This window comes from Pantherophis guttatus, chromosome 4 (assembly GCF_059756535.1).
Source record: "Pantherophis guttatus breed Tessera chromosome 4, ASM5975653v1, whole genome shotgun sequence".
NCBI classification, from domain to species: domain Eukaryota; kingdom Metazoa; phylum Chordata; class Lepidosauria; order Squamata; family Colubridae; genus Pantherophis; species Pantherophis guttatus.
Genome location: NC_142066.1, coordinates 25053966 through 25079442, shown reverse-complemented (window position 1 = coordinate 25079442; position 25477 = coordinate 25053966). Strand labels below are relative to the sequence as shown.

At 40.4% G+C, this 25477-nt stretch overlaps 1 protein-coding gene across 1 annotated transcript; it reads left to right on the top strand.

The window, feature by feature from the left end:
* Nucleotides 1-1912: 1912 nt before the first annotated feature.
* Nucleotides 1913-25477, top strand: LOC117666828 (serine protease 53). The gene is made up of 10 exons (XM_034419813.3): nucleotides 1913-1994; nucleotides 7291-7317; nucleotides 14141-14309; nucleotides 16756-17036; nucleotides 17366-17532; nucleotides 19960-20176; nucleotides 21655-21787; nucleotides 22845-23104; nucleotides 23604-23767; nucleotides 25122-25477. Exons 1-10 carry the CDS (start codon nucleotides 1913-1915, stop codon nucleotides 25344-25346), a joined length of 1725 nt encoding a protein of 574 aa, XP_034275704.2. The 3' UTR covers nucleotides 25347-25477.

The window sequence follows — 25477 nt, the reverse complement described above, 5'->3', positions numbered from 1 at the left end:
AACTCAAAGCTAAAATCGGTTCTGTTAATTGTCTCAAATGTGCTTTTTCAAGAGACGACTGGACTTTCTGGTCCAGAAGTTCTGGTCCAAGAGGCAACATATCGCTTCTCATCCAAGAAGCTTCTTCAGCTCTGGCTGGCTGGTATCTGGAGCATTGGTAGAGTTTTCCATGAGGCAAAAGATATCCTTCACTAAACCATCAGAAAGGAGATTACTCAGAAAAGGGGCCTCTGGCAGCCACTGTAAAAATGGACACATGGGGCCTCACGGTTGAATGGAAAAGGTATCCGTAGAATTGCAGTAAGATGACTGAAGCTGACTGCAGTGGGTCCTGTCTTCCTTACTGATTCATTTATCAAGTGTCTTAGACACCCATCTCTAAAATTACTCAATTTCACAAGATAAAAAAAAAAGTGAATAGTCGACATGAAACAAGAGTATAGTCATCCATCCAGACGGAATAGATTAAGAAAAAAAATCTTTCCTACGTCACTCCCAACTTAACAAGACCCACCAAATACCTTAAAACGAAATCCTGGAAAAAGAACCACATTTTTAGGGCTCCTTTGAAGGCGGGCAAGATAAGAGTCATATAAATCTTTGGAGGGGGGGGTTAGTCCACAGGGCAGATGCTGTGTTAGAGGAAGCTCACCTCCTGGGTTCTTCTAGATAACTGATTGATTGACAGGACCCCCAGCAAGCCAACACTTCCAGGAGTGTCCAGGAGGGCTGAATCACTATTTTTCTAGGGCCACATGAAAGTATTTGAGCAGGAAAACACAAAACAAAGAAGGGAAATTAGCTGAAAGCTGAGGCCATTTGAGGAACAGAATGTAACTGGAATTACCATAGCACGTTGCCTACGTGGATATTTGCGTTTTACTGTTTTTTATATATATATTTGTAGCAATTGTAGTTTTCATTAAATGGCTGATATGAGTGTGTGTTGTCGCCGAGGGTGTGTGTGTATGAGGGGGTTTTATTTTATTATTATTATTATATTATTTTTTTATTTTTTATTTTGTTTCTTCTACATTGTGTTTTTATTTTCTAAAATGCCGTGAGCGAGTAGGCGTCTATATAAAATTTTCAAAATAAATAAATAAATAGCTTCCACAGGGGATCAACATGAGGAAGACATCAGTTGTAGCATTGTGATGCAGTAGCAAAGAGGCAATTGTGATGCCCTTGTCCGCCATCTTACTGCTTTTCTCACGGACGCCAGTGAGCAAATACTCCAAAAACAGCTATAGATCTGGAACGCCTCCCCGCTCAGGGAAGATGGGAAGCCTGGAGGTACAACCAATTTGATTTCCAGGAGAGCTGGAGTCAACTGCTGTGTGGATCAGGAATTATGGGCAGTGAGCGCTCATAGAGAAACAGATTAACAGAGTTGGACGGGATCTTGCAGGTCACTGAGTCCAACCCCCTGCCCAAGCAGGAGACCTTACATCTGCCTCTACCTAGGATTGAACTCACAACCTCCTGATTGTGAGGCGAGAGCTCTAGGCCACCAAGGCAAGGCTTGTTTCTCTCTGTATCCTTAAAAAGGAATTCCTGCATATGTAAGACCCAAAGAATTGCAAGTAGCAAAAGCTGGCAGAAGAGGTTGTCTGAATCCACCTTATAAGGGGCAAGGGGGAAGCCACAGAATGATCAAAAATTCATTTTCCCCACCACCACTCCTAAATCAGCAGGACCACTGTTGTCAATATTCTGGAAACGTATATTAAGTCCTTGGTGGGGGGGGGGAGAGGAAGATGACTAATTTGGCTTCAGCTTTACACATGCTGAAAAATGCCAGATTGTGCAAGGCAGAAGAGGTGTGGTGGGGGTGGAGCGACCCAGGGATCCTCCTCCTGCAACATGCCTGGAATATATATAAACCTTGAGTCCTGCAGAGAACAAGCAGATGCAAAGAAATAACTTGGCAAAGATGACCAGACAGATAAGATCTGCCAACATTGGGCTGATTCTGGCCTTGGTCCTTTTGGGTGAGTCACAAAGCTTGGATAAAGGGTAGTGAGACCAGGTCTGGGCCTGGGCTATAAAGGGCTACTTTGATTTATAATTTATTACAAGTTGATTCAGTTGGGTGGTTGGATAATCGACAGCTTGTTTATTAAAAAGGTGATTGGGTGGTTAAATGGAGCATCTACCTTCTCAACAGACATTGCTCTGTGGCGACAGAAAACAAAGCCAAATTCCCAAGCCAAACCCGACAGCTTTGGCTAAAACAAATGTTATCTGTGATAAACTAGTTAATAGAGTTCTACCATGTGCCATATGGTAGCCATGGCTGGATAATGGCCATTAAGAGCCATTACCCTGCCAATAAATTTTTTTTAATAGTATTTACATAAGAGATGGCAGAAGTGGGGTGGAGGAGATATAATTAATGAACGTGGATTAGCAAAAGGCAGGGAGGGTATGCAAGCAATCTGTACTTTATCAAAAAAGTATAAGTGACTTGAGCTTAATTCTTGAAAGTTGCACAGTTTAATCTCATTTAATTCTGGCTAGTTCTGAAAAAAAATGGGGTGTACTCAATATTAGAAAAGACCAGCTGGAGATGCTGTATCCTTTTTGGGACAAACTGGAACAACCAATAACACAATCTTAACAGCAATCTGATTCTGCAATCTGGTACCTCTGTTTAGAATAAGTTTAATAATGTCTGGAAGTGGTGCCCATGGAGGCATTCAGTTCAAAACCTCCTCATCTCTTATTTTGAGAGGGAAAAGGGTGAAAGAAGGGTGTCTAAGCAAAGCCAACTGCTTTTACTATCCTGACTGTTCCAGGCTGATCTGTAGAAATCAGTAAGTGTTTCCCCAATGTGGCAATGAGGATGAGCATCCCTTCCTGTCTGCAAACCAGAGGCTCCTATTAGTCCTGGAAGCAGGAGATTTCAATATATACAGTATTTTCAAATTTTTACAGGAAACGAAAACAGTTTCACAAGAGACCAGGAGTAGTGATGGAGGGAGCTGATTCATGTGTATGACCCTGAGTTAAAGTTTCAAACAGGAGGATCACCGCTGGTGATGCTTATGTAACATTCGGCTGCCGCCTTTAAGAAAGTACAGTGTGTGTATTGGATGTAGACCCGTGTTTCTCAACCACAGCAACACTTTAAGATGGGTGGATTCCAACTCCCAGAATTCCCCAGCACCCATCTTAAAGTTTCTAAAGTTGAGAAGCATTGATCTAGATTTGTCTAATCTCAGTTTCTCACTGTGAGCAGCCAAGCTCATGGCTAACTTTTCATATGCATTTCCGTGAGTCTTAAAACATGGCTAAAGATGAACCCAGTTTGGCACTGGAGAGTACACATGTACTCCCACTGTAGAACTTCCCATGGATAACGTTTCTTCTACTGGGGATACTGCAAATGGGAGAAGATACCGTACGTGATCCTTCTGTCTGTTTGTATAGTTCTTGATAAATTTGCAGAAACTACATTGTTATCTCTCTCTCTCTCCCTCCCTCTCTCCGACTGACTGACTGACTGTCTGTCTGTCTGACCAGCTACTCTGCCAGCCCAATCTCTTTGTGCAAAGATGTTATACTGGGAAAATCTCCCCCTGTTGAATTTTTGCCTGTTATCATTGCTGCCATTCCATGCCTTGAAGACACCAAAGCAGTCCGAAGAACAAGCTACCACCCTCCAAGGGAGCTCTTAGCTAATGTAAAGTGGTTCCCCAAAAGTCACATTAAAAAGCTGTTGTGTCTTCAGTTGTGCATTCACACCCTTCATCTTGACCCCCCCACTCTTGTTTCCTGGGAGCAAGGTTCCTTGCTTTTTCCCTGAAGTTCTTTCATGGAAGACATCTGAAGAAGTGAGAAAGCCAAAGAGTTGTAGTTTTATTTGATAAGAATGTCAATGTTGGGAAAGGTGGAGTTATAAATCTTTTCCAGCTGAGCAGCACAACCTGTTTTAAATGTCAGAATTCCGACCCCTTAACCTGTGAAATGCTAGTTAAAAAATACCAGTTTTGTTTGCCACCACCATTCCTTATTCCGCCAGACACAAGCGGGAATTCTTTTGAGATTCCAGATCTCGATATTGAACATTTTATTTGATTTTTCTCAAGATTGCAAAGCAGTTTTACAAGGAAGGGGCTGGGCACTAGGAATGACTGTGCAGAAAGCCACAGCATCCATTGGGGAGTTGGGAAGGGACCAAAACAACAAGATGGCAACTGTAGGTCCTGGTCACAAAACAAGACAGTTTTATACTCGGAGTACATATTTGCTCTCCGGTGCCAAATTGGTCAATTTGACTTTTTTGACCTGGCCTGGGAGAGTCAGGTCAAAGACTTTGAGAGAAAGGCATCAATTGTAGGCATTCCTGTATCAAAGCCAAGTTTGATGTCCTAGCACATTATGATTGTGTTAATTCGATTGCTGAGAAACAGGATAACCTTTTTTTCTGGGGTTTCCCTTTCTTTCTCAACCCTCGTAATCTTCCGTCACAAACATTGGGCAGACAAAATATTGAAATAAGAGATTTATCCCACCTTTTGTGACTTTCCTACATTTTCCAGCTCTTTTGTTCTCCTATGTTCTGTGTTAGTGCTTGCTGTATATCCACTTACTACTATTGCTCAAACCTGGTTTCCTAATCTGGTTTGTTATTTAAATCCGCCAACAATCAGTAAATTTGGCCATTGAAGAAGTGGTTGGAGGATTGTGGGAAATGAAAGTGGCAATCCTTGGTTCTTTCTTCCCTGCTACTGCCAGCTGAACCTAAGGGAGATGATAAAGAGATCCTGCGTATATGCAGCTGGGTTCAAAAGTCAAGATGGCAGCCGTAACTATCTAGACATAACAAGAGTGGCGTGTCCATCTTGTTTTTTGTTTCAGCCATCTTGATTTTTGTTGCAGCTGCCATCTTGATTTTTGTTGCAGCCACCATCTTGATTTTAGTTGTGGCCGCCATCTTGTTTTTGTTTTGGACATTTTTGTTTTGATTTTTGTTGCGGTTTGGCCGGCATTCCTCTCAATTTTGAACCACAATTTCATTCTAAGGAGGATCTGGCCGATGAGACAAGTGGGGGAAAGAGAAAAATCCTGAGAAACGTATGCACCACTTCAGATTTTTTTTTTTAGTAGTGGAAAATTTTTTAAATTCTTTTTCAAACATGTAGAAAATAAGGAATTTAGCCAAATGTAGGCTAGTTTTAATGGAAAGCTTTTTCCCTCAAGGTGTTTTTTCTTTTTTTGGACAATATTCAAAATGATTCCATACACACACACACACATACACATACACATACACACACACACCACGGTTGTTAAGCGAATCACTGCAGCTGTTAAGCGAACTATGTGGTCGTTTAAGCAAACCTGGCTTCCCCCGATTGACATTAAAAATCGTGGAAGGTGATCATCGTGTGATCCTGGGACAGTGTACAAAGGAGCTACATTTTGATCACACCACCATGGGGATGCTATGATGATCGAAAGTGTGAAAAATGGCTGCCAGTCCCTTTCTTCAGTGCCGTTGTAACTTCAAACAGCCACTGAACAAGTGGTTGTACGTTGAGGACTACCAGTAGCTGCTGATTTGTTCTCGGCGTATAAATTGAACTGGATTCAAAGGATGAGGTCATGAATGACGAACGGGAAGACGGATGTGGGCCCTGAGGGAGCAATCCCCATTTCTTCTTTCGGGGATAATCTTGCCTCCATAAAATCTTGCTTCAGGCAGCAGGCCTCTGAATAAAAGGCATTAAGTCACGGTTTGCAAGCGTTACGCCCACCAAGAGTTTATCTTAGCTCATGCTAAAACTCTTAGTCAAGGTGGTTGGCGTGTCCCATGTTGAGAGAGGGGGAAGAGTTCTCCTTTGACAAACAAAACCACACCAACCTGCGTTTTTAGTGTTTCATCTGGATTTCAGCCTGCCTTGATGGCTCCTGGTCATCGAACAAAACACACATCCAACTTCAGATGAACAGACGTGGTGTCATTATATTAGAAGGTTGCAAAGCAAATAGATTTTTTTTGAAGCTAAATTGAGCCTAAGTGAGCAGTAGAGAAGGGTTGAATCTAAATTTGCCAATCTGGAGAGCAAAGCGTTTCTCTGATGTTGTGTTTTAGAGCAGTGTTTCTGAACCTAGGCAGCTTGAAGATGTCTGGACTTCAACTCCCAGGATTCCCCAGCCAGCACAGCTGGGAGTTGAAGTCCACACATCTTCAAGCTGCCTAGGTTCAGAAACACTGCTTTAGAAAACATCTGGTTGGACTCTCTAGGATGCATAAAATGATGGAGCAGATTGGTATTGGTATCTGATCTGGATTCCCTTCAACATGCTAACTGGAGTTCATCCTACTTAACTTTCAACATTTACTGAGGCTCATAATGGCAATTTGCAAGCATTAGCAATTTACATTTTCCATACATGAACAATCCTATAGATAGCCTTCCAGGACCATTCATTTAGTGGTCATTCAAAGTTACAACAGCACTGAAAAAAGTGACTTATGACTGTTTCCTCACACTTATGACCATTGTAGCCTCCTCTTGGTCACATGATCAAAATGCAGACACTTGGCAACTGGCATGTATATGTGACGGTTGCAGTGTCCTGGGGTAACACGATTCCCTTTTGTGACCTTCTGGCAAGCAAATCAATGGGGAAGCCAGATTCACTTAACAACCGTGTTACTAATTTAACAACTGAAATGATTCACTTAGCAGCTGTGGCAAGAATGCTCATAAAATGGTGCAAAATTCCCTTAAAAATTGGCTTGCTTAGCCACAGAAATTTTGGGCTCATTTATGGTCATGACTCAAGGACTTCCTGTACTTAACCAACTGCTGCTGATCAAATGGCAATGTTCGTAACAACCAAAGATTAAAAGAAGCCAATTCAAATATTTGTGTCCAAAATTGCTCATTGTTAGGAAATGAGGGAAAAAATCCCTAAAGGAGCAACTGAGGAAGCCGCTTCTATTTGTTAACTGTCAAAAGCAGCTGGATATTGCCTCTACATGTGAGTAGCCCCTTTGAAATGAATCAGGCATGACTAATATGTCTAAAGACACTCAAATGCAGAGATAACCCAGGACAAACATGTCCATTTATCTCAAAGGCAATTCTTCTCTATTAAATAAATTGACTTATAGCCAGTTAGAAATGCTGCAGAAAGCTGAGAGTGTTTGTGGAATGTGTAACTTTAAATGCTACCTTTGGTAGCAAAGGGGATTTATATATGCATTTAACCAGACACTGGATTTTTTTTTGAAGGGGATTTTAACACAACCATGTTTTTTGTTTTTACCAGCTCTTCACAGAGGATCATCAGTTCCAGGTATGATCATAAATGGGCCATATTTCTCTTTTATTTTGCAACTGTTTCTCATTAAAGTGGATAAAACTACATAAAGGATGGGCTGAAAATGAATTAGTATGCAACCCTAGGTTTGAAAGGTAGCTGCAAACAATATTTGGATGGGCTTAAAATGTTGGCTTCTGGGTTTAAATTGGAAAAATTGGTCTTGTATCATATTGATGTGATCAGGGCTATTTCAGAAACAAAACATGCCCCCCCCCCAAAGAAACCAGTTACCTGTTCTGAAGCTGTATATTTCACCAGTCAGTAAGAGAAGAGCAAGTCTTTAACGACATTAATCCCATATGGCTAACTGATTATAGTTTCAATAATTTTAAAGAGAATTCTGGGAGTTAAAGTTGCCAAGCTTGAGAAAAGCTGCTCTATCAGGTGAGGGCTAGTTTGGTACTTAAGACACCAGGCTAGGACTTCCGGGTTTGTCTGCCACCGGCGAAGACGGTCGCTTTTGAAGGACCGCCAGCCCAGCCGCCTGTAGAGCCGCTCCGAGTGAGGGGAGCGGCTTGAAAACTCCTAAATCCTGAGGATTCGAGGAGAAGAGGGAAGCAAGAGGCAGGTCGAGCCCCTGTGAACCCCCAGAAGTTTGCTACTGGGGAGGAAACGGGTGCGGCTCCCTTTCAACTTGCGGAGACTCCGGACGGCGTGGGACGACTCTGCTTGTCAGAGCAAGCCGGCTGCAGCAAACATTTAAATTGATGAAAAATAATTTTACTACAAAACAACCTCAACCCCCAAACCAAGAAACTGCAAGTAACTCTTTGTTTTTGAACTTTTGATTTGGGAAAAGGCTAGAGTGAGCGGAACGGCTTGAAAAAAAATGGCGCCGTTCCAGCGTTAACGAGCTGAAAGGGAGAGTGATCTTGCAAAGCTATTTGAACAAGCTACATTGTAGCACTGCTTGTAGCAAGTGAACAGAGAAGAGTGGAAGAAAAAATTCCTTTTAACATAAACCTGAGCTTGCTTCATCTTACTTAATTTCTAATTTGGTTAAATCTGGGGGACTTTTTCAAAGGACTTTGTGGAGGAGCAAAGGAAAAAAGACTTCCTTTTTTTAGAAAAGTTAATTTACGTGGCAGAATGGCTTCAAAGAAACAGGAAGGAAAGGCTGCAGGGGAGGGATCTCCCACTCATAAGCCGGAACAGCAGCCCCCTCCCAGCCAGCAGGGTGAGGGAAAGGACTTTGATGTTCAAAATTTGAAGGACTTTATTACCCAGGCTCTGGATGATAAATTTCAAAAATCACAACAGGAAATGAAGAAAGAAATTAATGAATTCAAAGAGGCAATGAAAGAGAATTATGACAAGGTGTCTGACAAATTGACAAATGTGGTTTCTGATCTGGCAGAAACCATTAGCAAAGTGGATTCCAAACTGGAAGAATTTAAATCAGAAGTTAATGTTAAAATGAAGGATACTGATTCTAAAATTGTTGATGTGGACAATAAAGTGCAGAGAGTTGAAAATGAGATTACAATGTTACAGTTTCGATCCATGGAATTTGCTATTAGGCTTCGAGGAATAAAAGAAAATGATAGGCAAGATTTGAGACAGATTTGTTCAGATGCCTTGGCTGTATTGTTAAAAATTGATCCAGCAGACGTGGTCTATAAAATAGATAAAATTTATAGAGTAAATTCATGGGTGGCTAGACAAAGAAAATTACCCAGAGATGTGGTGATATATTTTACAGACAGAAGAATAAGAAATGATATTTTGCAAAGATCCTTTCTTTCCTCTGTGCAAGTGGAGGGAGCTCAAATTGGAGTCTATAAGGAACTGCCACCTAAGATGTTAAAAGATCGAAAAGAATATAGGTTTCTAGTGAATGAATTGCAAAAACAAGAAATACCATTCCGGTGGGATGCCCCAACTGGTATAATTCTGAAATATAATGGAGAAGGACACCGATTGAATACTTTTCAGAAGGCGGAATATTTTTACTATAATATTCTTAAAGAAAGATCATCATCCCCACGTACATCTACAATGCTGGAGATAAAAAGTGATAAGGAAAAGCAATTTCAGCATGAGCGGGAACAACAGTCCAAGCAGACGGAATTAGTGGAAATGCAGGGAGCTGTAGGAGGAGGAGGCCTTATGGAGGAATCCCTGCTAGAATCTTCACCAATTTTGTCAACAAGAGATGCTGCTTTGGATCCAGCTCGGATACCTGAAGTTAAGGACCAACGTATAACTCGCGCAGTCTCCAAGCAAATAAAAGAAAAACAACAACAAGTAAGCCAACATAAAGGGGGAGCCAAAAGCACCACACAAAGTGAAGCTATGGGGGGAGCAAAGCCGAAGACCTCAGAAGAAGCGAGGCAAGGCAGCTCATCGCTTCAGAAAGGTCAAGATGACAATTAGGCTTTTATCTTGGAATGTTAACGGATTAAACTCACCACAAAAAAGGAACAAGTTATTTACATATCTGAGACAATTTAATAATGACATAATTTGTCTACAAGAAACTCATATTCGAACTCAAGATCACAAATACCTGATAAACTCTAAATTAGGAACACATTTTATAGCTTCAAACTCGGAAAAAAAGAATGGTGTGGTTATTTATGTAAATAAAAGATTGTCTGCTAAAATTATAGAAGCAGATGAAGGTGGTAGGTTTATTGCAATTGAATTGTATACAGCAATTGGCCAAATTCTTCTGATTGGAATTTATGCTCCGAACCAACAACAGGATCATTTTTATAAGACTTTACATAATAAAATATTGCAATGGGATTATAGATCTATTTTAATAATGGGAGATTGGAATGGAGTAATTGATTCTAAACTAGATAAAAAGAGTTTGGCGAAAGTAAGGATCAGACTACCACAGACTTTTTTTGATATGAAAGAAGATTTGGAATTAAAAGATATCTGGAGAATTTACAACCCAAAAGAATTGGACTATACTTTTTTCTCTGACAGACATAGATCTTTTTCCAGGATTGACTTTATCTTGTTATCAGATGATTTACTTGTTAAAACAAAAAGAACAAAGATATTTCCAAGAACTTTAACTGATCATAGTTCTGTATGGATAGAAATTGAGATGGGAAAAACTGAGAGAAGGTCATGGAGATTAAATGAAAATTTGTTTAGATATGAAAAAAATATAACAGAACTTAAAAAACAGATGAAAGAATTTTTTGAGATGAACTTGAATAAGGGTACCCCAATTGAAATTGTATGGGATGCGAGTAAAGCGTATATGAGAGGGGTACTCATTTATATGAATTCTAAACATAAACAGAATCGACAAAAGAAAAGACTCGAATTGGAAGTAGAAATAAAGAATAAGGAACAGCTACTCATTAAAAACCCAACAGATGAAAGAATATCTGGTGCTATAAAACTTTTGAAAGATCAATTTCAAATGCTCTTGGCGGAGCAAGCTGCAACAAATTTACAATATGCGAAGCATAATACGTTTTGTAATGCTAATAAACCGGGAAGATGGTTGGCCTATACCTTAAGGAAGAAGCAGAGTATACGGACTATTGAGAGTATTGACATTGGAGGGAAAGAAATTTCTCAACAAAAATTGATTAAAGAAGTCTTTGTAGAATATTATACTAAATTATATGCCAAAGATGATATACAGAATGGACTTATAGAAAAATATCTAGAAGAGAAAAGAGTCTCAAAAATTACTAGTCAACAAAAAGAAAGAATGAACTATCCTATAACAGTTGAGGAAATAATTGCAGCAATTAAACAATTGAAAACAGCTAAAGCTCCTGGAACAGATGGATTGACTGCAGTGTATTATAAAACTTTACAAGCAGAAATGGTGGAACAACTTAGAGACTTATTTTGCAATATACAACAAGGGGGTAAAATACCCCCATCATGGAAATCAGCATATATTACTTTGATACCAAAAGAACATGTAGGTCCTAAAAAACCGGAAAATTATAGACCAATATCTCTTTTAAATAATGACTATAAAATTTACGCAAAAGTATTAGCCAACAGATTGATGCCAGTAATTCAAGAGGTGATTCATGATGATCAAGCGGGATTTATCGAGGGCAGATATATGAAGGATAATGTAAGGCAAGTAATAAATTTACTGGAATATCTTGAGAAGAATAAACAGATCCCTGCAGTGCTGGTTTTTTTGGATGCAGAGAAGGCCTTTGATAGAGTGGATTGGAATTTTCTAGTAAAGACTTTGAAAAAGATGGACTTTGGGGACCAATTTATACAGGCGATTTCGGCAATTTATCAAGAGCAAAAGGCACAGATTATTATTAATGGAAGTTTGACAACAGAGTTTAAAATTGAAAAAGGAACAAGACAGGGATGTCCGTTGTCCCCACTTTTATTTATCTTAACACTAGAAGTCTTGTTAAATACAATACGGGACTCTAATATCTTGAAAGGTATAAAGATTAGGCAAGAGGATTACAGAATAAAGGCATTTGCAGATGATCTGGTTGTTACCCTATCACAACCAATGGAATCAATAATCTTGATGAAGGACATTATACAAGATTATGGTAAAGTTTCAGGTTTCAGATTGAATCCAAAAAAGACTAAAATGATAGTTAAAAACATGACACAAGATCGCAAACATGAGCTTGAAAGGAGGGCAGGTTTTGAGATTGTACCTAAGGTAAAATATCTAGGAGTTCAGGTTGCAGAATCAAACATGAAATTGTTTCAAAATAATTATGAGGTGTTGTGGCGAGAGGTGCAGAAAGATATGGAGACTTGGAAAAAACTGCAGCTGTCTCTACTTGGAAGAATAGCAGCAGTTAAGATGAATATTTTGCCAAGATTTCTTTTTTTGTTTCAAATGATTCCGGTGCTCAAAAGTGATAAACAATTGAAAGTTTGGCAATTTGGAGTGAATAAGTTCGTCTGGAACGAGAAGAAGCCGAGAGTGAAATTGAAAATTATGCAAGATGTTCCAGAAAGAGGAGGTCTTAAACTTCCAAACCTACAGTTATATTATGATGCAGCAGCTTTAACTTTAACAAGTGATTGGTTTGGAAGTAAAAAGGCTGGAATATTGAATGCAGAAAGTTTTGATCTTGAATTTGGATGGCACGCTTACTTATTTTATGATGACAAAGTTGATAAAATATTTAAAAGTCATATACTTAGAGACTCTTTGATGAGAGTTTGGAAGAAGCACCGACTCAAATGGGATTATAAAATACCGCTATGGTTGGATCTTGGTCATACTTTGTGGAATACAAATATAATGTCACTCGGGGGGTTTTTATACAAAGAGGTTCTTTTTACAGATGCGGGCAGATGGCAGCTGAAGAATTTGCAGACACTGTTGGACGAAGGGATTAATTTAACTTGGTTACAATATAATCAATTACAATTGAGATGGAAAGAGGACCAAAAAATTGGTATTATGTTGCATGAGGAAGAATTGGTTAGACATATAAGAGAGAAAGGTCCAATGCATATTAAAAGGCTTTATAATGTTTTGCTAGAAAGGGATTCAGAAACTGAATTAGTTAAAGACTGTATGATTAAGTGGGCACAAAATTTTGAAGAACCAGTGAAGTTGGAAACATGGGAAAAAATTTGGGTCCAGAATGTTAAATTTACACAGTCGCAGAATTTGAGGGAAAATTTTTACAAAATGTTTTATAGATGGCATCTAGACCCTAAGAAACTGTCGTGTATGTATCCTAATGTTCAGCCAAAATGTTGGAGGTGTGATTGTACAGATGCTACATATTTTCATATTTGGTGGACCTGTAAGAAAGTTAAGGCTTTTTGGATAAAAATTTGGTGGGTTATGCAGAATGTTTTGAAGAAAAAAATTCAATTTTCTCCACAATTGTTTTTATTGGGTATAGCTAAGGGTTTTACAGTGGATGAAACAAAGTTGATTTTGTATATGATTACAGCAGCGAGATTGTTGATAGGTAAATATTGGAAAAATGTAGCTTTGCCCACCGTTCAAGAATGGACTTTGAAGATGGCCAGTTTCGCTGAGATGGCGAAGATTTCAGCATATTTAAAAGACCGCTCACAAGAGACTTATGAATGTGAATGGAAAAAATGGATAGATTATGTGCAGAACAAATATCAAACTAGGAAGTATCAAATAGCTTTTTATTGATAGTATTATATTACATTAAGATAGAAATATTTGAACTATGTGAAGATGAAAAATGATATGGGGGTTGGGGGGGTTTAAAGTTCAAGGGTTTTTTTTTATATAAAGGGGATAATGATGGGGAACACTCTATGGAAGTCTGGGGGGGAGGGGAGGGACAGGGGGGGTTAGGGAGGATGGGATGGGGAGTTTGGGGTGGGTTAGGGGGGTGAAAATGGGGTGAAAATGTAATTGTAAAACTTTTACAATAAAAAAAAAAAAAAAAAAAGACACCAGGCTAGAATAGAATAGCATAGAATAGAATTTTTTATTGACCAAGTGTGATTGGACACACAAGGAATTTGTCTTGATGCATTTGCTCTCAGTGTACATAAAATAAAAGATACGTTCATCAAGAATCATAAGGTACAACACTTAATGATAGTCAACTATCTAGAAACTAGGAGACTGAGTTCAGATCCCACCTTAGATCCCATTTTAGGCATGAAGACAGCTAAATGACTCAGGCCAGCCACTCTCTCTCAGCCCTAGGAAGCAGGCAAGGGCAAACCACTTCCATAAACCTTACCAAGAAAACTGCAGGGACTTATCTAGGACATTGCCAGGAATCAACACTAGCTCCAAGACACCAAAACAAAATTGGATAACCTCTCAATAAGATGCCTTTTAATCTTTCTGTTCCCCATCCAGCATTAACATGTGGACTTCAACAGCCTGTTCTACGGATAGCGGGTGGTGTGAATGCCCAGGCTGGCGAGTGGCGGTGGCAAGTCAGTGTCCAATATCGCAGCCAACATATCTGTGGAGGAAGCCTCATTAATAATCAATGGGTTCTCACTGCTGCCCACTGCTTTTTCGAGTAAGTGAAGATGGGTTCCCTTTTCTTCATGCTCCTAATATGCCTCTTAGCCTGACAAGGTTCCTTATACTTCCTGGTAGCTCGTTGGTGGCTCAACCTATTTCGGACACCATTCCCCATTGAAGACTGTTTTGATTTAAATTGGCAAAAGCTGCTTTTGTTACAACATATGTAGTTAACTTTGGTGCAGCAGCATGAAAAATCCTTCGGACCAGAGGTGGTATTCAGCAGGTTCTGACCAGTTTTGGAGAACCAGTAGCGGAAATTTTGAGTAGTTCGGAGAACCGGTAGATACCACCTCTGATTGGCCCCGCCCCCATCTACTCACTGCCGAGTCCCAGCTGATCGGGAGGAAATGGGGATTTTGCAGTATCCTTCCCCTGCCATGCCCACCAAGTCATGCCACTCCCACCAAGCCATGCCCATGGAAGCCGTAGTAAAATTTTTTGAATCCCATCACCCTAAAAGGCCAATTTTCTGCAATGCATTCTCTGTAGCTATAATTCATTTAAATGTTAGATAGTATCACTGTGTTGTAATTTTAGATGTTATCATATTTAATGTAATTTTAGACTCTACATTATAATTTAATACAGGCTGCGTCTTGGACCTCACCTAGTGTTGCTATTTAGATTATTTTAGAAATGTGTTTTAATTTTGTCTTAGAATTGATTTTGTTCGCACACAGACACACTAATATTCATCCATATCCCTGTCTGTCTATCAGTCTAGCCATCTAGCTATCCAGCTAGCTATTCACAGAGTATTCCTCTTGTACTAGTCTACAATTCAATTGAATAGAATCAAATGGAATTGAATTAAATTGAACGAGTAGCTGCCGAACATCAAACCAAATCATTGGGTTGGCTACTCTGGAGTTAATTATCCAGAAAGATAGAAGACAGATGCACAATTTTTCCTGGGGATATCTAGGACTGGTAGTTTAGATGTCCCTGGATGAAAATAATACAGGTAGTCCTCAATTTATGACCACAGTTGACCCAAAATTTCTGTTGCTAAGCAAGTCAGTTGTTAAGTGAGTTTTGCCCCCATTTTATGACCTTTCTTGCCACAATTGTTACATGAAACTGCAGTTAAGTTAGTAACATGGTTGTTAAATGAAATCTGGCTTCCCCATTGACTTTGCATGTCAGAAGGTCACAAAAGGTGATCATATGACTCTGAGACATTGCAACCGTCATAAATATGAACCAGTTGTCAAGCACCCGAATTTTGATCATGTGACAGTGGGGGAATGCTGCAACGGTAATTAAATGTGAAAAATGGTCATAAGTTACTTTTTTCAGTGACATTGTAACTTCGAACACTCATTAAATGAATGGTTGTAAGTTGAGGACTATCTGCAATTAACAGACTAATTTTAGGACTTTTCCATTTGTCTTTACCAAAATGATCAACTTTTTTCTATCAATTAATTACAAACCCAAGATATTTACCCCAAGGTAATCTTTCTTGAACATGGTCCCTCCCGTTTAAACCTGAACTGTTTTTATTAGGTATAATATCAGAAAAATTAGACAAGAAAAGTATGTATTTAATATTACATGTTGTAACAGCAGTGAGGATTATAGTCACACAATATTGGAAAAATGAAGAAACACCGCAAGATGAAGAGATAATTAAGAAGATATTAGACTGTGCAGAAATGGATAGATTGACATTGAAAATTAAGCAGACAGAAGACACAGAATACTACCAAACATGGAATCTATTTTATCAGTGGTTGGAAAAAAGAGGTGGAGATTTAAGAATATAAACAGAATTATTAAGCAAATTAAATACCTAGACAATATGATGTTTATTAAGCACTAAGAAATGTAACTAATAAAAAAATCAATAAATTTTGGGGGTGGGGAGAAGAAGAATCAGAATCAAAATAGAGCTGGAAGGGGCCTTGGAGGTCTTCTAGTCCAGCCCCATGTTCAAGGAGGAGATCCTATACCATTTCAGACATGTGACTGTCCAGTCTCTTCTTAAAAACCTCCAGTGATGAAGCACCCACAACTTCTGAAGTCAAGCTGTTCCACTGGTTAATTGTTTTTACTGTTAGGAAGTTTCTCCACAATTCCAGGTTGCTTCTTTTCTTGATTAGCTTCCATCCATTGTTTCTTGTCCTGCCTTGGAAAATGAATTGACCCCCTCCTCTTTGTTGTAGCCCCTCAAATACTGGAATACTGCTATCATCTCATCCTTAATCCTTCTTTTCTCTGGACTAGCCACACCCAAATCCTGCAATTGTTCTTCCTATGTTTTAGTCTCCAGGCCTTTATTCATCTTAATTGCTCTTCTTTGCACTTTTTCCAAAGTCTCAACATCTTTTTTTGTAGTGTGGTGACCAAAACTGCACCCAGTAGCATTCTAGGCGTAGATGGCGGAAGGTTGGATGGAATTACAGCTCTCGTCTATGGATGTTGTTTTATTCTAGGATTGGGAAACAAATCCACCCGGAGCATTGGAGCGTGATCTTGGGAAGTGTGAGGCTGATGGGCAGGAGGGCCAGAGGGTCAAAACGGAACGTCTCTATGGTCATCCCTTACGAAAACTACACCAGCTACGAGAAAGGACATGACATCGCTCTGGTGCGCCTGGCCAAGCCTGTGCGCTACACCAAAGATATCGCGCCCATCTGCCTGCCTTTTGCTGAGCACCGCTTTGCCTTTGGGACCCAGTGCTGGTTGACTGGCTGGGGAGACGTCGCAGCCAACGGTGAATAGAAGGGGTTAGAGTGGAGAGGCCTGGAGGGTCTTCAGACCTAGCTTCAAGAATCTGTAAAAGACAGATTTTTTTTTATTTAAAAAAAAAAAAAGATCTGGAATTTCTTATTGATAAGGAGAGGCTTTAGGGCAGAGTTCCCCAGCCTTTCTGGCTTTCCAGACTGGTGGGAAGGGGGCAGGGAATGGTTTTGCATTAGTGGCAGGCATGTGCAGCCCCATTTGCACAAGTGGCGGTCATGGACACACCCCACTCGTGCAAATGGACCCCACGTGCAAGCGCTCGTTTCCGCAGGTTTCACCTCATTCCTTCTTGTCTTCCAGTCCACCTGCCAGAACCCATGATCCTCCAAGAAATAACCATGGACCTCTTGACTATCGACACCTGCAACTGCATTTACAGCAATCTGCGCAACAGGCGGATCGTCAACCCTGCCTTGCCTGGCATGGTCTGCGCCATGACTCCTGACCGCAAGAGAGGACCTTGTAAGGTTAGTCAAACATCACACTCCCAACCTCCAAAGAAACATGTGTTTGTCTGCTGCTTCCTAACTGTTGGAATGAATGTTGGGATGTAATTTATATTGCAGCAACTACAGCTGTATTCAGCCAGTAGATGGCAGTATTTACAAGTCTGGATCTATATATACTCTATGCTCTTTTGTTCTAACCAGAGTTTCCTGATACAGTAATATAGTTGAGCAGTAAAGCACATGGTGGTGTTTTATATAAACAGAATTTCTAACACTAACTGCTGACTTGTCAGGGAATGATGACTGTCCAAATGAAGTCAGAGACACTGACGTGAACTTGTAGTTTTATATAAATAAATATATTTTACATCTGTATTTACAGCAAACAAGATAGTCAGGCAAACAGAAGCATAGAGGGCATACCCAAATCACAGAGCATATAGGACACACACCCCAAATAAAAGGCAGGGAATAAAGGGAAACTGCCCTTCCACACCCACAACTACCAATCACAGTGCAGATTTCCTTATGCAGGAGCCAGCTCTCTCCAACCAATCAACTACAAATGTGTGTTTTGGCTCATTGTACAACCCCACTCTTCCAGCTACTAAATTTAAATATCTTCACATGGCCCTATCTTGATAGAGAAGAATTGGTTGTTAATTTTAAAGCAAGAATGTAAATCAAGTTTTTAGCCCTCTAGGTCTGAGTTTGGGATTCTGCAGCAATGCTTGAGAAAATATTTAATTTAATTTAATATTTAAATTTATATACCGCCCTTCTCCCGAAGGACTCAGGGCAGTGAACAGCCATAGATAAAAAACATAGAATACAAAATTTAAAAACAATTTAAAAATATATTCAACAATTTGGCCCAACAATTAAAATCCCCCATTTAAAATTAAAATTAAAATTACACCATTGGAGAGTTAGGCCAGATCTAGATTTGAATCTAAAGCAGTGGTTCTCAACCTTCCTAATGCCGCGACCCTTTAATACAGTTCCTCATGTTGTATTGTATGGTGACCAACCATACAATTATTCCTAAGGCCATTGAAAATATGTGTTTTCCGATGATCTTAGGCGACCCCTGTGAAAGGGTCATTCGACCCCCAAAGGGGTCCCGACCCACAGGTTGAGAACCACTGATCTAGAGGGTAGAAAATATTTCAGGAAGTTGTACAATTCCCCCTTTTCCCTCCATTTTTATTCCTGTATGGCACAGAGGGAATGCAGTATGGTGAAAAAAAGGAATTCAGCAGAGGGCCTTAAGTATAACTTGAGATAACTTTAGATCTAGCCTAAAATAACAGAATAACAAGGTTGGAAGGGACTTTGGAGATCTTCTAGTCCAATCCCCTGCTCAAGGCAGGAGACCCTACCATTCCAGACAAATAGCTGCCAGTCTCTTCTTGGGAACCTCCAGTGATGTAACAATCACACCTTTTGGAGGCAAGTTGTTCCACTGATTGTCTTAACTGTTAGGAAATTTCTCCTTAGTTCTAGGTTACTTCTCTCCTCGATTAGTTGCCATCTGTTGTTTCTTGTCTTGCCTTCTGCTGCTGTGCAAAATAGGTTGACCCCTTCTTCTTTGTGGCAGCCCCTCAAATATTGGAACACTGCTGTTATATCATCATAGTTCTTCTTTTCACTAGGCTAGACATATCCAATTCGATGTCAGCACGTCAAGATGCATTTATCCTAGTGCTGACATAAGGAGAACGCAGGCGTCTGCAACGGGACGGTTGCCTTTCACCTACTTATTTCCTCTGGAGATAATGTCCCCTAGGAAATGGATGGGAGGGGGGAAATTCTTTGAATTGGAGCAGATGATTAAGGGTGAATGATTGGGAAGATGGCCAATGAATGCAGAGTGGGGGATGCTTAATAAAATGAAAGTTTATAAAGTTTGTTCGTTTGCGATGCAATTTATTTGAAGACAACCTGAAAACCTGACATTCGATTTATTCTCCAAAGCACCGGAGGGCAGGATAGGAAGCAATGGGTTGGAAGCTCATCAGAGGAGATCAAACCTTAAAATAAGGAGGAATTTTCTAACAGTGAGAATAATTAATCAATAGAACAACTTGCCTTCTGGAGTTGTGGATGCCCCATTGCTGGAGGTTTTCAAGAAAAGTTTGGACTAGAAGACCAACAAATTTTCCAGTTCTACTGGATGGTTTTATAATCAATGAATTCATAATTCTCATAATGAATTCATAATTCTTTTCCTTGGCTCCTATTTCTAGTCCCCCCCTCCACATCTACTCCTTACCTTAATGTTGTTGCCCATCAAAGGCTGGGGAGGTCCAGCCTGAGACATCTCCTTGCCATTAGTTCCCACTGGTGGATCATGCAGTAAGAAAAGCAAAGGAGGAGATGGAGACAGACATCACCGTGCATGCAGAGAAAATGCAAAAAAAAAAAAATCTCTTTCCATCCTAGGGCGATTCGGGTGGCCCACTGGTTTGCTTGGAGAACGGCCGATGGTTCCAGGCAGGGATCATGAGTTCCTCCTTGAGTTGTACCCAGTTCTATGGACCCACCCTCTTGACGGACGTGAGAGCCTACGCCAACTGGATCCAGCATCATGTTGAAGGAGCCTCCTTTGCCAATCAGATCGAGCCCATACCCAACACCACTGACAGTTACATGTGCACAGGTAGACATCTTCACATCTCGCTACTGTGAATACCTTCATTGACAACCCACCTGTCCAAAGCCTCATTGCAGGATTTTGCTGACATTCTGTACTTTCTCCCTCTTGTTTTCCGATCTAGCTTTAAGTTCTGCCTCTTCTTTTTTCAGAGAAGGAAGGGTTTAAGCCAGCCATCAAGGCCAAATTAGCTTCTAAGTCTGTTTGCATTGCCAATGTTTAAACCAAAGACTTGCAAGTGGTGTCTTTTGCAATAAATACCAGCTATCAGCCAAAATCAGAATCAATGCTGCTTAGCATGGCAACCTGGAGATGTGTGGACTCCGACTCCCAGAATTCTCCAGCCAGCCATGTTGAAGGCCAGACAACTTAAAATTGCTAAGGTTGAGAAACACTGCTCTAACTAGTCAGCAATTCTATATAATTGCTGTCTTAGACACCATGCCAAACTGGTCCTCATCTTATAGAGCAGCATTTCTCAAGTGTAGAATTCAGGAATTGAAGTCACCCATCTTCAAGTTGCCAAAGTTGAGTAACACTAGTCTACACCCTAATCTTAATTTAAGACCCATTTAGTGCATCAGAGGTAAGAGGAATTGATAGCCCTTCCTACACTGAACTACAATCCCCATCCCTATTAATGATGTTGCCGGGGATGATGGGAACTGGAACACAATCACATTTGGAAGACCACATGATTCCCATCTGAACCTTGTTTCATATCTGGGCATATCATGGTTTAAAGCTGGATGCTCTCATCAGCGCCTTTTTTGTGATGGGAATTATATGGATTATTGGTTCATCTAGGCATCCAAAGGTTATACCCAGGAGGGTGTGTAATAATTCCTTCAGTGTGGAATAGTAACATTTTGGCTATGTGTGGGTTGAAAAACAGAAAAATACTTTCCCTTTCACCGGGCCACTTTTGCTTCTTATTTTATTGTCCCCGTCAATACACTGTGAAAATCTCTAGTTAGTCACCATGTGTGCGTTGCTTGGAGGTGATCGGGGTTCATGACTGGCACACCCCTGCCAATGTGGAAGAGGTGATGATGGATGTAGCCATATATGTGTACTGTACCTCTTGTCTTTGGGAACATAAGATGAAGTGACACCTCATGTTACACCCATTTGTTTAGTGACCGTTCAAAGTTACGATGGCACTGAAAAAGTGACTTATGACCATTTTTCACACTTACGACCATTGCAACATCCCCATGGTCACGAGTTCAAATTTTGGACCCTTGGCAACCGGCAAGTACTTGCGACGGTTGCATGGGAAGCAAACATTGACAAGCAAATGAGGAAGCCAGATTCATTTAACAACCGGGTTACTAACTTAAGAACTGCAGCCATTCCCTTAACAATTGTGGCAAGAAAGGTGATAAAACAAGGCAAAACAACTGTCTTGCTTAGCAATGGAAACTCTGGGCTGAATTGTGGTCATAAGTTGAGGACTACCTGTGTTCTTTATTGATCTCCAGGCTGCGGGGTCCTGAAACAGGAGAACAAACAATGGCCTTGGTATGCAAGTCTACAGTATCAAGGAGAGCACGCCTGTGGAGGCACTTTAATTGGGGAGCACCACATCCTGACTGCTGCTCAGTGCTTCATTGGGTGAGTGGAAGATGGGGGTGAGGCAGCCTTTGAGGAGGGAACAGCCCATGTTGTTCAATATCCACATTCATCGCACTGACTCTGGATTAGATCTGAGAACTTCTTTTCAACTAATGCTGTCCTTTGAATGTTCCCAAGCTTAGTTAACTGACCCATTCGTTTCTCTGTATTGTAAACATGAATGAACACCAAGCCTCAGCCATGGTTCTGATGGTGACTATTTATTTATTTGTATCCTGTCTTTATTATTTTTACAAGTAACTCAAGGTGGCAGATATATCCAACGTGATTTCACTCTTCTATTTTTTTCCCCCAACAGCAACCCTTTAAGGTTGGTTGGGCTAAGAGATAATCACTGGCTCAAAGTCACCCAGCTGGCCTTCATGGCTAAGGCAGGACTAGAATTCCCCATCTCCCGACTTCTAGCCTGGTGCCTTAACCATCAAACCAAACTGACTACAGTAGAATCCCAAATCCCAGAAATTTTGGCCTGACTTTATAAAAATCAGGACATCTGGAAATGTCCTCCCTCTTTATACTACGTCAACCCCCCCAAATTGTGGTCCAAAGTGATTACAGGCAATCCTTGACTTGCGACCATTTGTTTAATGACCATTGAAAGTTACAAGGGTGCTAAAAAAGTGTGACATGACCAGGTCTCCTACTTTTGAGCATTGCAGTGTCCCCATGATCACATGATCAAAATTTGGGCACTTGGCAACCAGCACCTAGTTACGATTGCAGGATCCTAGGATCATGTGATCACTTTTCATGACCTTCCCGCGGGCTTCCAGCAAACAAACTCAGTGGGGGATTTGTCAACATCTGCCTAATTCGCTTAACAACCACATACATATGCTTAAGGACTGGGGCAAAAGAGGTTCTAAAGTTGGATGTGACTCACTTAATATCTGCATTGCTTAGTGATAGAAGCTCCAGTCCCAAGTGTCATAAATGGAGGGCTATCTGTATTCACTCCAATCTGATTGCACAGACTTCCTTTTTTTTTTGTTTTACTTGGGCATCATTCTTTTTCCTTCTGTATGATGTTTTCCAGGCGCCAGGAAACGGAAGGCTGGGAGGTACTTCTGGGAGAGCAGCTGGAAGGAAGGCAACAAAAATGGCAAGAGAAGAGAACTCTCAAAAACATTGAGCTTCACGGTCTCTATGTTGACATGATGGAAGGTTACGACATTGCAGTTGTCACACTGGCACAACCTGTGGTGTTCAATGACAACATCTCGGCCATTTGTGCCCCATATGCTGCCCACCAGTTCCCCTTTGGCTCTACTTGCTGGACCCGCGGGCGAAGAATTGGTACGTTGTGGATCAGCAGGATGGGAGAGAGTGATGGATTTTTCCTCCAGGATAGGCTTTTACTAGAACTTGTAATCTGATACAAGATATGGAAAAAAGAGAGGTTGTCACAACTCAGGATGCTGCTTAATGTTGAAGAAATCTATGGTGCTTCCCAGTGGAAAGAGGAAAGGAGATGAGAGATTTAGAATTACTTCCCCTCCCCCCCTGGTTTTTTTTCTTTTTTTCTTTTAACAACCCTGTAATCCCTTGCATTGGGATGGAGTCAGGGTGACTGAATGGAGCTGAGCGTTTACTGGCTGGATGCCCTTCCTAATGCCTACATGGGGTTCACAGCAGATATTTTCTCTTTGCATGCAGAGAGAAAGAAATATCTGCTGCTACTTAGCATTGAACTCACAGCCTCCTGATTGTGAGGCAAGAGCTCCACCTCTAGGCCACCATGCCACTCATTTAGAATTACTCCCCCATTTAACAATATTGTTCCCTCTTTATCCAGATGACCAAGGGATGCCAGGCCCTCTGCAAAGTGTGGAGGTGAAAATCCTTGGCCCAAAGAATTGCAATTGCCGCTACAATGTGACGAGTGACCCTGGGAGAGAAATCTCCATCATGCCTAAGATGGTCTGTGCAGTACCACATAACAGATCCATGCGTTGTGAGGTAAGGAATTGAGTTTAACCAGTGATACAGCAGCTGTTGGGTGTACCATGAAAAGACACCACTGCCAGAGTAAAGTTTTCATCATATGCTGTGGCTTAGAATCAATGGAATCAGAGCAGGGACCTTCACCCTGACCATTCCCACAAACGATTGGATTCTCCCTGAAAAAAAAATGAAAGCAGCGAATATATTTGATTTGGATGTCTCCTGTGTTTTAAAATTTAATACAGGATTTAAATATGACCTGTTTTGTTAGATTTCTCAGAGATAAATTATGTTGAAAATGGTGCACTTAAACATTCGTGAGAACTTTTTTTTAATGCAAATTTAATGCAGTCTGCTTGGTGTAGACTGTTTCCTAACTTCCTTGCCGCAGTAAAAAGCTAAATGGACAGAAAACACGCTAAACATTGAATAGTTAAGTAACTATTATTTACACATTATTAACTGAAGCACTGATATTCCCTAGCCAGAGATAAAGCAAAAATCAGGGCAAAAATAGTCACTTTTAAAGCAGTGGAGCTGTCCAACATCTGTGGTGCTGAAACGTCCAATACAGGGTCATTCTAAGGCTGTAATCGGCTTCACATTTCAAAGTGCTTTTTGTCCTAAAATTTCTCTCATTCCCCTGTTCACAATTTCCATTGTTGTCTGTTCATGCGCATCCCTTTGATGAGCAGAAACAACACCCTGCAATCCAAAGTGCCACAAACTCTCACAAGTTGTTTCTTTGGCTGTTTCCTAACTTTGATCCGATATACAATTCTTTATGTTGATTGGAGATGAAACCCAGAAGTTCTGTCTCAGATCTTTTCCTCTTTTAAGCCAATGAAACTCAAACGGTAACCTAGGAATTTTCACCCGTTTTGTCACATAAAAGACACTGCAGAAATATTATTGTTGATAGCACCATTAATGGAACTCTTAAGCAAAATAGCATCCAGCTGGCCTTATCTAGGCATGTAAGGTAAACAGGATTGGACCTATTTAGGTGACTGGTGGGAGACCACCAGGGAATACCAGTAAACTCTTATGGAAAATTGAAAAAATACCACAGAATAAAGCAGAAGAAATAAATGTTTCCCCAATTCTTACTTTACAAATACTTAGAATTTTTGAACATTATAAGCAGAAGCTATATTTAAGACTAATAATCAAGGACAATTGAATTAAGATTCACAACTGCTGGTATTAAGTTTTTTTCTAGAATCAATATCCAGATAACCCAAATAGCATTGTTTATTTCTGCCTGCATTATCTTTGCTTCCTCATGATTTGGAAATGTTGCCCCACAGATTCCCATTTTGGTTCTTGTTGGCTTAAGATAGTAATCTTTCTATTCTTGAATCTCTAGGTAAGCATCGGAGACCCCTTGGTTTGCAGCCACAAGGGGGTGTGGTTCTTGGCTGGCATTTCCAGCTATGGGAATGGATGTGGAACTATAATTCGTCCAGGGGTTTTCACATCCGTCAAGAGCTACGAAGAGTGGATCATGAAGGCTGCTTGGTCCACATACTATGATGTGCAAAAAAACCCTGTACCAAAGGCCACAGATGAAGAGACTTGCCTGACTGTGTAGCCTTCCTGTTAACATCTAGCAAGCTCATAAATCAGGATTTCTCTTACAATGAGAGTTTGAAAGGCAAACTTTTGCTTCATCTTATGATCTGTGTATACCTCTTTCTTGAAGCAACTTGAATCTTGGCGTAA

Coding starts and splice junctions, on each gene's coding strand:
- LOC117666828 (XM_034419813.3), top strand. CDS start 1,913: ATGCAAAGAAATAACTTGGCAAAGATGACCAGACAGATAAGATCTGCC. Junction 21,788..22,844: donor GCTGCTCAGTGCTTCATTGG/GTGAGTGGAAGA, acceptor GATGTTTTCCAG/GCGCCAGGAAACGGAAGGCT. Junction 23,105..23,603: donor GACCCGCGGGCGAAGAATTG/GTACGTTGTGGA, acceptor CTCTTTATCCAG/ATGACCAAGGGATGCCAGGC.